The sequence below is a fragment of the Tauraco erythrolophus genome, chromosome 2, assembly GCF_009769465.1.
Source record: "Tauraco erythrolophus isolate bTauEry1 chromosome 2, bTauEry1.pri, whole genome shotgun sequence".
Lineage (NCBI taxonomy): Eukaryota > Metazoa > Chordata > Aves > Musophagiformes > Musophagidae > Tauraco > Tauraco erythrolophus.
The window spans coordinates 120,084,741-120,097,886 of record NC_141466.1 but is presented as its reverse complement, the minus strand read 5'-3'; the positions used below and the strand labels follow the sequence as shown (position 1 = coordinate 120,097,886).

General features: G+C 47.5%; 1 protein-coding gene and 1 non-coding gene across 4 annotated transcripts in view; both read left to right on the top strand.

The window, feature by feature from the left end:
* Positions 1-290: 290 nt before the first annotated feature.
* The window catches only part of LOC104381363 (speedy protein A-like), a 29,210-nt gene continuing 16,354 nt past the window's right edge, over positions 291-13,146 (top strand). The window contains exons 1-3 of one of the 3 annotated variants that reach the window (XM_086631821.1): positions 291-418; positions 5,998-6,119; positions 12,566-12,626. In XM_086631821.1, coding sequence (XP_086487947.1) covers positions 6,090-6,119; positions 12,566-12,626 — 91 coding nt within the window. In that variant the 5' untranslated portion in view covers positions 291-418; positions 5,998-6,089. Of the gene's footprint in view, positions 419-4,779; positions 6,120-9,885; positions 9,990-11,857; positions 11,947-12,565; positions 12,627-13,146 lie in introns of those variants that run through there. The other 2 variants (XM_086631819.1, XM_086631820.1) reach the window with 2 other exon arrangements.
* LOC147529313 (small nucleolar RNA SNORD53/SNORD92) lies at positions 6,544-6,621 on the top strand. Its single transcript, XR_015222056.1, has one exon. It is a non-coding gene; the product is annotated as a small nucleolar RNA SNORD53/SNORD92 (small nucleolar RNA).

Genomic DNA, 13,146 nt, shown 5'->3' with positions numbered 1-13,146 from the left:
TAGCCACCACCCACATTCGAGAGCGCGGCTGGCTCGACAGCAGCGGTAACACGCTTGCTGGGTGATCAACCTCCTCAGAAGAACCTTCCTCAGGGAGAGGCAGCGCTCTGCAGCGGCAGAAACACATTTAAACACCAATTCGAGCCCGAATTCCAACCGCGCTCCATTTCCCAGCCATGCACGGACCCAGCTCACGATCGCGGTGCTGTTCTCTCTTTTCCCCTACGGAAGTGGCGTCACGGCGGGGCGCGGGCGGCGCATGCGCCGGCGCAGAGGCCCGGGCAGGGAGCGCCATGGCGGCGGCGGTGGTGGAGGCCTTTTGCGTTTTCTGCCCCTGCGACCGCCGTTTCTTCGCCATCCCCGGCTCGGATGGGCGTCCGCGGGTGTGGGAGGCGGCGAAGAGCCGCTTGCAGCGCGAGTACGTGCCCTCTGGCCGCCGCAGCGCAGTCCGCACTTGCCTGGGCTGCGCCCCGCCGGGGGCCGCCCACCCCAGCAAGGTGCGGGCCGTGTGTGAGGGGAGGGGCGGGCGGGGGGCGAACGGGGGCGCAGGAGGGGGTGCGATGAGGGTGGGGGCGACACACAGAGCTCCGACGCGTGGCCGCGGCCCGCTCGGCTTCCCCCCGCCCTCCTGGCGGCGTGTGGCGGGGTTCGGCGTGGCCGGGCCGGCCGGGGAGCGGAGGCGCCGTGTCCCGGTGCGGGGAGCGGGGTTCGGGTCCCGGGGGGAGGAGCGGAGCTCCTCGGGGTTCAGCCGCGGCCCCCTCGGCGGTGCTTGGGGCATGTCCAGGCGGGACGTGCCCCGGGGTGGGGTGGGATCTCCCTCAGAGGAGCGTGGCAGGATTGCTCTTCACAGGGGAAAGTTCGCGTGTTGGTGAGAGATGCGGCACTGGGGGTTTTATTATTTTTTAAACAAAGCAAAAGGGCTGTCAGCAGGAGCACTGACGGTGTAAAATGCCTCTCTTGTCCTGCCCTGTCCATGAAAACAGGATGCTTTTGTGTTGAAGACACTGATCCACAAGTGAATCCCGCATGGATCTCACTGCACTTGGCGGTCTATGTATGTGCTAATCTAATGCAGGGTCGAGAAGTTTTTGGTTTGTGTTTTTTTTTTTATTAGTATTATTTTTAAACTTTTTTTTTCAGTTCTCAGAGTGTTTTCTCCAATCATCTCCAACATTAATAGGTGTCTGAATTCTGGCATTTCTTTCATGCAGAAATTTCTGACAAAATACCCCACTAATGCTGATAAAGGGTTGACAGTAAAGAAATATATGTGAAAAATAGCTGGAAAAACCTTTGCTGCCTCTAGGTTTCTTCTTGATGCTCGAAATAACTGTGGGTTTTCGTGGGAATTTTGTCGTACCTTTGGGTTGTTGCAAGGGAAATTGGCCTTAACAGACTGAAATGGAGGGTGAACAAATTATAGTTAAAAGATTTATGTAAGGGGAGAGAATAAGATCTGTTCTTAACTGTGGTTTTGCTTTGCAGTCTTGGTAGTGTGTGGAGTAACTGGTAAATCTGCATAAAGAGGTCGAAAAGTCCCAGAAAACATGAACTGCACTCGCATCTCCACTGGCTTCGTCTTTGCGTGTCAAACAGCAGTTTCAAGATGGTTTAGTTGGCATTGCTGCCAAAAATTTAACTAGTTCAGTCTTTTCTCCTACATTGTCTTAAAAGCTGGCTGGTTTACTTGGTCGTGCTTGGTGACTGTCAGGGTTTCTCAGCACCTGAGTTTTCCTGTTGTTTTTTGAACACTTTTCTTTCCCAGCAAAGAAGCAGCCTAAACAAATCCTTGCAAAAACCCCAATGTAATCTCTTTTGTAGAGAGCCTGCTTTTGATGTAAAAGTATCTCTGGAGCATTTTGGTATTTGTTGGCCTAAACCAAAAGGCTTTTCCTTGCAGAAGGTGTCTGTGTTAAATCCAGACGAAAAGAAAGTCCCGCTTCAAAGAACCAAAGTGTTTATCCTGCAGCGTTAAACTTTGAAATCTCAGTGTGGTGCAAACTCCCTAATCCTGCTTGTCCTTATATCTCTGGACCTGAGTGAAAGTTACTTACATTCCCTGTGTGATGTCTGTTGATGGCAGATGAGCTGCACCACGTGGAGCTTGCACAGAGTTGGTGGCTCATGTCAGTCTCCTTTGGCTTGTGGATGCTAATCGGTGCAAATACATTTGTTGTGTGGAGGAAGCATTAGCTCGTGTGTAATTTTAATTGGAGAGAATGCTTTGCTGTGACGTCACAAACATAAGGAGACTTACTAAGGTCCAATTTAAAGACTAATCAAGAGGGATGATTTTTTAATTTTCTTTATGTGATGAGTTATGTGGGATTAACACAGTGAGAGTAAATGTGGCTTCTTCTGCCTTCTTTATTGTAGTTTCACATGCTCAAGAGCCAGATTGATTCCTTCTCCTCTCCCTAGTGATGTGGTGCATTTGCCTGTTTCTGGTTGAGAAATGAAGCGAAATCCCTCCTGGAAGTGGCTGACAGCACTTGCAAAGCGAGAGAGCCCGGACTGAAGAATTGCCTGGTCATGGGAGGACCTCGGTACTGACGGCAGGGCTTGCGCAGAGCACTGAGCTTCTGGTCCTGATTGCTTCCCTCTGTGCAGGGGGTAGCACTTTCTTTTTCAGAGGCATTATGAATACTTAGTATTTGAAGGCTCTTCTGAAGAGCTTTTGAGGAAAAAATAAACTGATGGTTCTTGATCAAGTGTTTCCATTTTGTGGATGAAGGATTCTCATCGTGTTAATCTTTACTTCTGCCTCTGGGACACGCACTCTGTGAAAGAGTGAAATGTGTTTTTTCCCTTGTGTGTGGTCAGCAGGCGAGCAAACTGGCCTCCACCAGATGTTTCCGAGTGACTCACGGTGACTTTGTTACTTTGTACGTTGAGGTACAAGATGAGTCTCGGTTTCTCTGCTCTTTAATGTCTTCATTTTGTGTCTTAGCCAAGTTTGTGCAGGCTGACTGGGTCCCAAACTCACAGAAGTTTTTTTTCCCCTCTGCTTTAACACTGAGATTAGCGTGTCATTCTAATTTATTTCATGTTTTCTGTTTTTCACTTTTCCAGGATGGTCCCCAGAGGAAAAAACGGAAGTCTGGAATTGCAGTAGTGGACAAGCAGTTAGATATCCTGGCGATTGGTGCAACAGTTTGTCGTACAGCACAGTAAAAGGAGAATTACAGAGCAGTGAGTAATACCCTCTTCATCACACGCTACCAAATACTCCTGGTTTCAGTCAGTTTACGTTGTTCTTTCTGCTTCTAGAAAACAGAATAAGCAGACCTAATTATTCAGGTGTTTTCTTCCTTAATAGCTGTGTATGGGGCTAGAGGTGCAGTAATTGAGGTGCTTGGGAATCTTCAAATGGTGCTTTTTCTATTGTTGGCAGTGTGTACCCATTGGGAAATGTTGGCTTCAGCGTTAATGTGATGTCTTAACATTGTGCATGGATTTGTCATTTGGCATTAAAAGTAACAGTAGTGAAGTGCTTCACTGGAGAGTGAAGTCATCTACCTGGACTTGTGCAAAGCTTTTGACACTGTCCCGCACGACATTCTTCTCTCTAAACTAGAGAGGCATGGGTTTGATGGATGGACCACTCGGTGGATAAGGAATTGGCTCAATGGCCGCACTCAGAGAGTAGTGGTGAACAGCTCGATGTCCAAGTGGAGACCGGTCACGAGTGGTGTCCCTCAGGGGTCCGTGTTGGGCCCGGCCCTCTTCAACATCTTTGTCGGTGACGTGGACAGTGGCATGGAGTGCACCCTCAGCAAGTTCGCCGATGACACCAAGCTGTGTGGTGCTGTGGACACGCTGGAAGGGAGGGATGCCATCCAGAGGGACCTCGACAGGCTGGAGAGGTGGGCCCGTGTCAACCTCATGAAGTTCAAGCAGGCCAAATGCAAGCTCCTACATCTGGGTCGTGGCAATCCCAGGCACAAATACAGACTGGGTGGTGAATGGATCGAGAGCAGCCCTGAGGAGAAGGACTTGGGAGTACTGGTGGATGAGAAGCTCAATATGAGCCGGCAATGTGCTCTTGCGGCCCAGAAGGCCAACCGCATCCTGGGCTGCATCAAGAGGAGCGTGGCCAGCAGGTCGAGAGAGGTGACCCTCTACTCTGCCCTCGTGAGACCTCACCTGGAGTGCTGCGTCCAGTTCTGGAGCCCCCAACATAAGAAGGACATGGACCAGTTGGAGAGGGTCCAGAGGAGGGCCACGAAGATGATAAGAGGGCTGGAGCACCGTTCCTATGAGGACAGGCTGAAAGAGTTGGGGCTGTTCAGCCTGGAGAAGAGGAGGCTCTGGGGTGACCTTATAGCGGTCTTCCAGTACCTCAAGGGGGCCTACAGGAAAGATGGGGAGAGGCTGTTCAGGAGGGCCTGTTGTGATAGGACAAGGGGTAATGGTTTTAAAATAGAGGGAGGTAGATTCAGGTTGGATATTAGGAAAAAATTTTTTACCATGAGAGTTGTAGAACACTGGAACAGGTTGCCCAGAGAGGTGGTGGATGCTCCATCCCTGGAGACGTTCAAGGCCCGGTTGGATGAGGCCCTGAGCAACCTGATCTAGTTGGAGATATCCCTGTTCCTTGCAGGGAGGTTGGACTAGATGACCTTTGAAGGTCCCTTCCAGCCCTAACCATTCTATGATTCTATGGGAGTGTCAGACCCTCAGCTGCTGCACGGTGTGGTGGGAGAGGAGGGCAGGACTGAAGTGCTTGTTGACTCTGGGAAGCTGCTGTTTTGATGGGGGGGCAGGACTGAAGTGCTCATCGACTCTGGGAAGCTGTTTTGATGGGCTCTGGTCTAAACTGGCCTCCCTTGTGGAAGCTTTTGAGCTCTCGGCGCATGCTCTTTCTCAAATGAGATACGCTGATTTTTGGTTTGGCTTTCTCGCTGATAACTTCCCTGTTACTCCTGAGTACCTCGGTTTTAGTCTTGGCTTAGGTAACAAGCAAGATAAATCTGTATGAATGACTCTGTGCAGTACTTTGAGAAACTTGGGCACAGTATTACTTCTGCACTGTTGGTTGTATGTACGGCGATAAATGTCTGTGAATTTAGAGACAACAATGACTTGTTAAAGTCACAGTGCGTGGCAGTGACACTAGCTAACGAGTGTCAGCTCTGTTTTATGGAAAAGCTGTATGTATGCCTGAAAGCTGTGAACAAAATAAAGGAGTTTCAGGTTAACATTTACAGTTTCGGTCGATTTGACAACAGTGGCTGCTCTCCTATAGGAACAGGGTAGCAGATGTTATTCGGTGGGTACTTTGTTTTTTACAGATAGGTTGACTTAAAAGATTATTCCTGCTAGAATAGGAGCTGTCACTTTCAGGTGTCCTTACTGAACAGAACGTCTTGCTGTGGTGTCTTTTGGCTTCCTCAGAGCTGATCTGCAGTGCCGCTTTTGGGAGTAGTCTGAGCTGGCTGGTGCCGATTCAAGTAGTGAAACTTTATAAACGCCGGGAAATATTTTCATAAATGATTAAAGGGTGTATTTGAGCTGCAGAGGTTTTGGTTGTTGAGAGGTGAATGATAGCCCTGTGTGGGGTCTCCTGATCTGCTGAGAGCTTCTTTTGAAAGTCAGGTGCGAAGGGAAGGCTGCTCATCTCTGGATGTACTTCAGCCAGCAGGCACTTAGATGACTGTCAGCAAGATGTCTGTGCTAGCCTTTCCTTTGAGTGAATCTCATACTGTTAAACAGCTTTGTTGGACTGTCTTTACAAAAATAGTGGGCAGGACAATTCTTTTTTTAACCTCTGAAGAACTAGAACAAGAATTCGTTCAAATACGTATGAAAATATGAAATATCTTTAACTTCTATAACTGTATATGTATATTGGTCTTTAAAACCACACTCTCTTCAAGTTAAAATGATTTGAATTCAGTTCTTGAAAGAGCAGCTTGTTCACGTTGGTGTGAGGAAGACTCAGTAGTCCAGACTCGTTCATTTATTAACAAGCTGACCCTCTTTTACCTTTTGTAGGATGGTGGTCATGACAGTAGAGTAAACTGTGTGAGATGGCATCAGGACAAGTGCTGCTTGTGTAGCTGTTCAGAGGACAAGCACATCGTGGAATGGAATGCACAGAGCTGCAAAGTAAAGTGGTGAGTGATGCTAGTTTTCAGTCAAATTTCTTCTGGCTGCTTCTGTGCATTTCCTCCCTGGCAGGTTTTAGTGAGGTCCTCTTGGAACTGCTGCACTCTGCTATCCAGGCTTCATGCCCACAGCACAAACTGGACTGTTGACTGTTATTTTCTGAGACTGGAAGTGGTTTTATTAAGGCATAAAAGAGTAGTTCTCATCGTTGGGTTTCTTCCTCTGTGTATCAGAAAGACTAGATGAAATGAGTGACTGTGCTGGGAGGGATTTGGATCCCTCCATGTTAACTTTTAGTGGGACATGGGCTTCCAGTCACTTCTCTGATGCTGGAAAATCTGAAGTTCTGGGAAATATCATTGGAAATATAGAGTAGCAGATAGTGGATCTGAATTAAATGAGTTACATGCCCCTAGCTTTGCTCCAAGGGCTACGCCATGATGACAACCCACTTGGTTTCGCCCACTCCTGATGTACTGTGGGGACAGTTCCACTTGGCTGTCTGAGCCACTGGGCCAGTTCCACTAGGCTACCACTTTTAAAGTACTGTTGAGCAAAACAGAGCTTAGTGCGGAGTGACAAGATGCCTGGTGTAGGCGTTTACTTTCTTTTGTAATAAAGTCAGACTGTTTTAGAACTTCAAAGAAGAAACCACCAAGATTTCTGTGAATGATCCCAGTTGTCCTACTTCAGTAAAAGCCAAGAGGTGATGGCACCTTGACCCTTCTCTTATGCTGTTGTTTCGTTTCTGTAATGTTTCCCATTGTTGTGTTGTTCTTACTGCAGCTCTGTTTTGTTAGAGATGGTGTGGGCACTGCAGATAGCCTGTCATCAATAGCCTCTTTGATTTCCCTGGACAAGAAGCGCATCCTTAAGTTGTATGAAGTTTCCCTGACGTAAAGTAGCAGAAGATGGCCGTAAAATCTCCCTCCAGCCTTCCCTTCTTAGGATTGAAGGCACCTAGTTCCCTTAGCTGTTCCTCTTATGTTACATGCTCTAGTCCATACGTTGCCTTTCTGGCCCTCCACTGGATTTATTCCGCCATGTCACTGACTTTCTTGTGCTGTCCCAAACTGGACATAGTGCTCATATGCAGTTTCAGAAGTTTTGCCCAGAGGAGACGAATCACTTGCTTTGACCTGCTGACCACACTCTGGCTGACACACATCAGCGTGCAGTTGACATTGCTGTGTGTCATTGCCACAGGACTCCCTGCTTCCTCATGTTTCACTTGACTAGGAGGAATGCAGGCTTCTCTTCTGCAAAGCTGCGTTCTGGCCCTTTGTCCCCAGCCTGTACTGGGATTTTTCCATCCCACGTGCAGGACTTTGCATTTTCCTTTGAGCTTTGAGATTCTGACAGGCTGTTTCTGGAGCCTGCTGAGATGCTCTCAATAGCAGCCCTACCCTCCAGCATACGGACTGCTCTCCCTAATTTGGAGCTGACGTGAACTTGTTACGTGTGCGTTCTGTCCCGTTTTGAGTCATTGATGCAGACCTGGGGAGTTACTGAGGATGTTGAACAGGATTGGGATGTCCTTAGGGAGTGACATCAGTAACTGGCCACCAGCTGGACTTCATACCAGTGATGCCAACTGTTGGAGCTCGGTGATCCAGCCCGTTCTTGTCCCTGCTGGGAGTCTGTCCATTCAGCGTGCTTATCTCCGGTTTGGCTGCAAGGTCACGATTTGTGCGTTGCTGAAGTCACTGTAAATAGCTCACGTGGCTCTCCTCTCGCCCACCAAGACATTTGTTTCGTTAAGGAGGCCCTCAGGTCAGTCAGGCACCATTTGGCGTTTGCCTCCTGGTCACTGTGTGTGCCTGGAAATGGCTTCCAGGCAGATTTGTACAACCTTCCCAGTTGTTCCCGGGATTCTCCTTGTGGCTGCATTTTGTCTGCTTTTCTTTTCAAGCCATGAGAAATTTCTCCTGAGCTCTGTGGCCACTCAAAATGATGGTGTGCCCTTGTAAGAAGGCTGGTGTCAGCACTTCTGGGTGCATCCCATTCAGGCATAAGGAGCTGCACGCGTTGAACTGTCAGTTGTGATCCCTGATTCCATCTGCCGTTCCTAACGGGAGTGACCCTGGCACTAAGTTCGGGAAGATGGCAGCCTTTGTGCTTTAGTGCTCTGGCCTCTCTGTGTACGGAACGGCACACGCCGCCCTTGCCCGGCGCCAGGGCGGCGGCAGCGCAGCCGCTGCATCAAACACTGCCTCGGGATGCGAGGGGGAAGCGGCGCCGTGGAACGGAGACGTATCCCGGTACCGACACAGCGGGAGTGACGGGCCACGACGGGAAAGCGACGCCGTGAGACGCTCCGGCCAGGCGCGTGCCGGGGCGGCGTTATTGCCCGGCGCTGCGGCGTTATTGCCCGGCGCTGTGGCGTTAGCGAGGAACTTCCCGGAGCCGCGACAGCCGCGGGCCGCGCTCTGCCGCCTCCGGTGCGTCTTCCCGGTGACCACGAAAGGTCCAAGCCCTCCCGCCCCCGCCCTGGCACCTGCGGCCGTGCCCTGCTGGGATTGGCTGAGCGGCGGCCGTGCCCTGCTGGGATTGGCTGAGCGGCGGCTGTGCTCTGCTGGGATTGGCTGGGGCTGGCCCAGGGCGGGCTCCGCAGGAGCATGGCAGGCCAGCGCCCCCAGCCGGTTGGAGGAGGGCAGGGCACGTCATAGCGCGCCGCCGTCTGATTGGCTGGGGCGGTTGCCAGGATCCGTCGAGAGAGACGCCTTCGGGAGCTGCGCGGCGGGCGGGCGAGGTCGGTGGGAGCAGCGGTGGAGGCGGTGGGTGGCGGAGCGTGGCTGTCCCGGCCGCCGCGGGCTGCCGGCCGGCCTGCTGGGGGCCGAAGGAGCGTCGTCACATTCGCTCTGGACGTGTTTTGGATTTTTGTTGTTTTCTTCACCGTGGCGTTCGCGTAGGAGCTGGAGAGCCGGGTGGGCTGCTGTGAGCCGGCCTCTGCCGGCCCCGCGCTCTGTGGAGGGAGCTGCTGACGAAGTAAATGCATTTGCTCCTGTCTAAAAGTGCCACTCCTCTCACGCCGTTTGGTATCTGACTGATTGTTACAGTTACAAACACCTCAGGTGTGTTTCTTTGGTTATGCCCTTAGGGCGTGAGCGTATTGAGGGTGGTGAGGCACCAGAACAGGTCGCCCGGAGAAGTTGGGAATGCCCCATCCCCGTTCAAGGTGTTGAAGGCCAGGTGGGATGAGGCTTTGAGCAACTTGGTGTAGTGGAGGGTGTCTCTGCCAGTGACAGTGGGGTTGGAACTGGATGATCTTTAAGATCTCTTCCAACCCAAACCGTTCCATGATTCTATGTCCCACTTGAGGGGTAAGTTTTTATTCCTAACGGCTCTAACCATATGTTACAAAACCAAAGAGGTCTGTAATTTTAATGTTAGATGGCTTAATTATGGTTCTGTTGCATTAATTCTGTTAATGTTCTTGTAAAAATACACAACCACAAATTGGAGAGGAGGAATGGGAGGGATTTTTGGTAGATCTAAGTAGGTTTGTAGGGCTATGAGGATCTGACAAAGCAACTTTTCCCAGAAATGATTTTTTTTCCTTTTTTCAAAATATTGGGTGGAAAGATTTCTGCAGAAAGGGCTGCACCGAAAAAGAGCTTTACCAAATTAGAACTGAATTAAAGAAATGTACATAGTTGGCTTAGGGCACAAGACTTAAATAATTAGTACTTCTGTAATTAATTTTTGGATCACCTGACATACAAGCTCTACTGAAACGCTTCGTTCGAATAAAAGAAAAATAGAGAACTATTGCTCCCACTATTTTTGTAGTTAGTTTCTTCTTCTCTTTTTAACAGGAGCCTTTATTACTGAGATGGTACTCGCTCAGGAGATGACCGCTTTCTTTCAATTATTTGGTAGGTCAATAATGAGAGATATCGACGTATTGACTGAGTAGTAGAAAACTATTAAGCAAGTGTGTTTTCTAAACTCAATGATTCGGGGAGTGCTTTTTATATGGATACTAACAGCCATGTCTTTGTCTACACATACTTTGTTATTCTATTTCAGTGTGTAAATATCTAATGCTTAAATTAAAACTACCAAAAGGGGTACCAAACTGATGAAGAGTATCTTTTTAAATTGCAAATGAAGCCAACGTGTTATGCTAACTTCCTTTTGTGATCATTTCCCTTTCTGTTTCCTCTTGTATTTCATCAAATAACATGTAAAACAATGTATATCTTGTTTGACACGGGGCTTCAAAAAGACTGGACCCCCAGTCTTATAAACATTTATTGATTGTGGGAATAAGCATTTAGAGAGAGAAGGAATGGGAAGAACTGTGCTTTTACTGCCGTAGTTTCCTTTTCACGTCTTGTCCCTTGGCTTCCTGGAAATATCCACTGCTTTATGTTCTGAGTCTCTTTAAATTAGCTGCATCTACTAGGGTAGATTTTGGGTGGTGTTCTTGTCTATTTAGGTGTTTATTACTATTCTTGCATTATAAATGAAATTGCGAATCCTATTTCAAACAGTTAGGATGGGCTAGAAGAAACAGTAAAAATACCGGTGTGTGTCGTGTGCGTTAAAGAGTGCGTGTGACATGAGTTGAAGTGCTCTTGTTGGGAGCACTGGGTTAGAGAGGGCAGGCTGCTCAGTTGTGTCAATCAGTTTGGACACACATTAAATCACAATTCATGTTTTCCTTTAAGTGTGTTTCAGTTGTTGGTAGAGTTCATACAAGATTTCCTTTTAAGACTGGGGTACGGGTAGAAAACAATTCAAGTGTTAATTGTGGAAATTGTTTTATGTGATTGAATCTTTGCCCATTAATCTGCTCAAAATAGTGCCTCGAGCCTTTGTACGAGACGCCTCCATTGAACACAGCAATTATGGGGCAAACGCTCCTTGGTTATTGTTATGAGTGGAACACACTTGAGATGTAAAATCCCTTGGGGAGCTGTACAAGGCCTCAGCTGTGCAAAGATCGTAGAATGGTTTGGGTTGGAAGGGACCTTAAAGATTATCTTTTTTTTTTTTTTTCCAAATATAAGATTTTGTAAGAATCCCAGGTCTTACTCATTCTATATTGTATATATAAATTCAAACTGTGATAACGTATAGTGACGAAGAGTAGCTCAATTGATTTAATGTCTACCTATAGGAAGGATTAGGAATTAAGTACAACGTAAACCCCAGCGTCCCTGACTAGGCAAATGCCACATGTCTTGGTTTAAACCCCTTGTGGTGGAACAGTGCCTCCTGATGTCAGCAAGCTACCTGGAAATGAGAAAAATACAGTCTTCCAGATGTTCTTGGATGACTTGTTCAACAGCCTTCTAAAACTGCAGTTATAATATCCACAGTTGAGAGCCGCTCTAGGGGCCCACTATGTCACGCAGGGGATTTAGAGTTAGGTACGGTCCTGTTTGCCTATTGTTCCTGTGTCCAGCCATCAGCCTTTCCACGGTGACGTTTTTCCATGATTCCAAGTTGAACCCTTGAGTCATCCCCATCTCAGCAATCCTACCTCCTTCTAGAGTCCGACAAGGAAAGGAGAGTAAAGTTGCAGACTGCTCAGAGCTTTTTTCCACAGCTTTGGTTTCCTCAGAGTCTGAGCCCAGGTTATGCAGCTGGTCTGTATCGGAGCAGAGCCCTGGGTCCTGGGAGAGGCCGGTCCAGTAGGGGTTAGAGAGTCACAATACCCGTTGAACAGCTCAACTGTAATAACCGTTTGAGAGAGAAAAGAAAAAAATATTAATCTTCTAAAATTTTGTTGCAGAACCACTGGCTGTTTTTGAAAGGGCAGAGTTATGGGGAACAGAACCCACACAGACCCTGGAAAGCTCCGCGGGAATGAAGATTTACACTGTAAGCCACTTTTTATTGATAAGCCAAGGAATACAGATAGGAAGATGTAAAGAATACGAATGCATGCACTTCACAATCATCATTGCAGTTTTATGTATTTCAGTAGGGGGGGAAACCAAAAGACCGAAGCTTGTTTCCTAGTCTGAATGGTTTTATTCATTTGAATAAAAGAAAAATCATAGAATGATAGAATGGCATAGGCTGGAAGGGACCTTAGAGATCATCTAATCCAACCTCCCTGTCATGGGCAGGGACGCCTCTCAACTAGATCAGGCTACTCAAGGCTCTGTCCAACTTGGCCTTGAACACCTCCGGAGAGGGGGCACCCACCACCTCTCTGGGCAATTTATTCCAAAGTCTTACCACCCTCGTACTGAAGAATTTCTTCCTAAGATCTAATCTAAATCTGTTCTCCTTCAACTTAAACCTGTTTTCCCTTGTCCTATCAGTGGACACTCTTGTAAAAAGTCCCTCCCCAGCCTTCCTGTAGGTTCCCTTCAGGTATTGGAAGGAAGCTATTAGGTGCCCCTGAAGTATTCTCTTTTCAAGGCTGAAAAATAGAGAACTATTGCTCACACTGACTATTTTTGTAGTTAATTTCTTCTTCTGTTTTTAACAGGAGCCTTTACTTACTGAGATGATACTTGCTCAGGAGATGACCGCTTTCTTTCAATTATTTGGTAGGTCAATAATGAGAGATATCGATGTATTGACTGAGTAGTAGAAAACTATTAAGCAAGTGTGTTTTCTAAACTCAATGATTCGGGGAGTGCTTTTCATATGGATACTAACAGCCATGTCTTTGTCTACACATACTTTGTTATTCTATTTCAGTGTGTAAATATCTAATGCTTAAATTAGAAGTGCAAAAAGGAGTACCAAACTGGTGAAGAGTATCTTTTTAAATTACAAATGAAGCCAACGTGTTATGCTAACTTCCTTTTGTGATCATTTCCCTTTCTATTTCCTCTTGTATTTCATCAAATAACATGTAAAACAATGTATGTCTTGTTTGACACGGGGCTTCAAAAAGGCTGGACCCCGGTCTTATAAACATTTATTGACCGTGGGAATAAGCATAAATGCTTATTATTATTTAATCTTAAATGCTTAAGAGAATAGAAATGGTAAGAAAATCTGAGGAGTTGTAGCATCTCTTGTATTTGTGTGTCTCTCATGTAGAGTTTTGTATCTATTTAA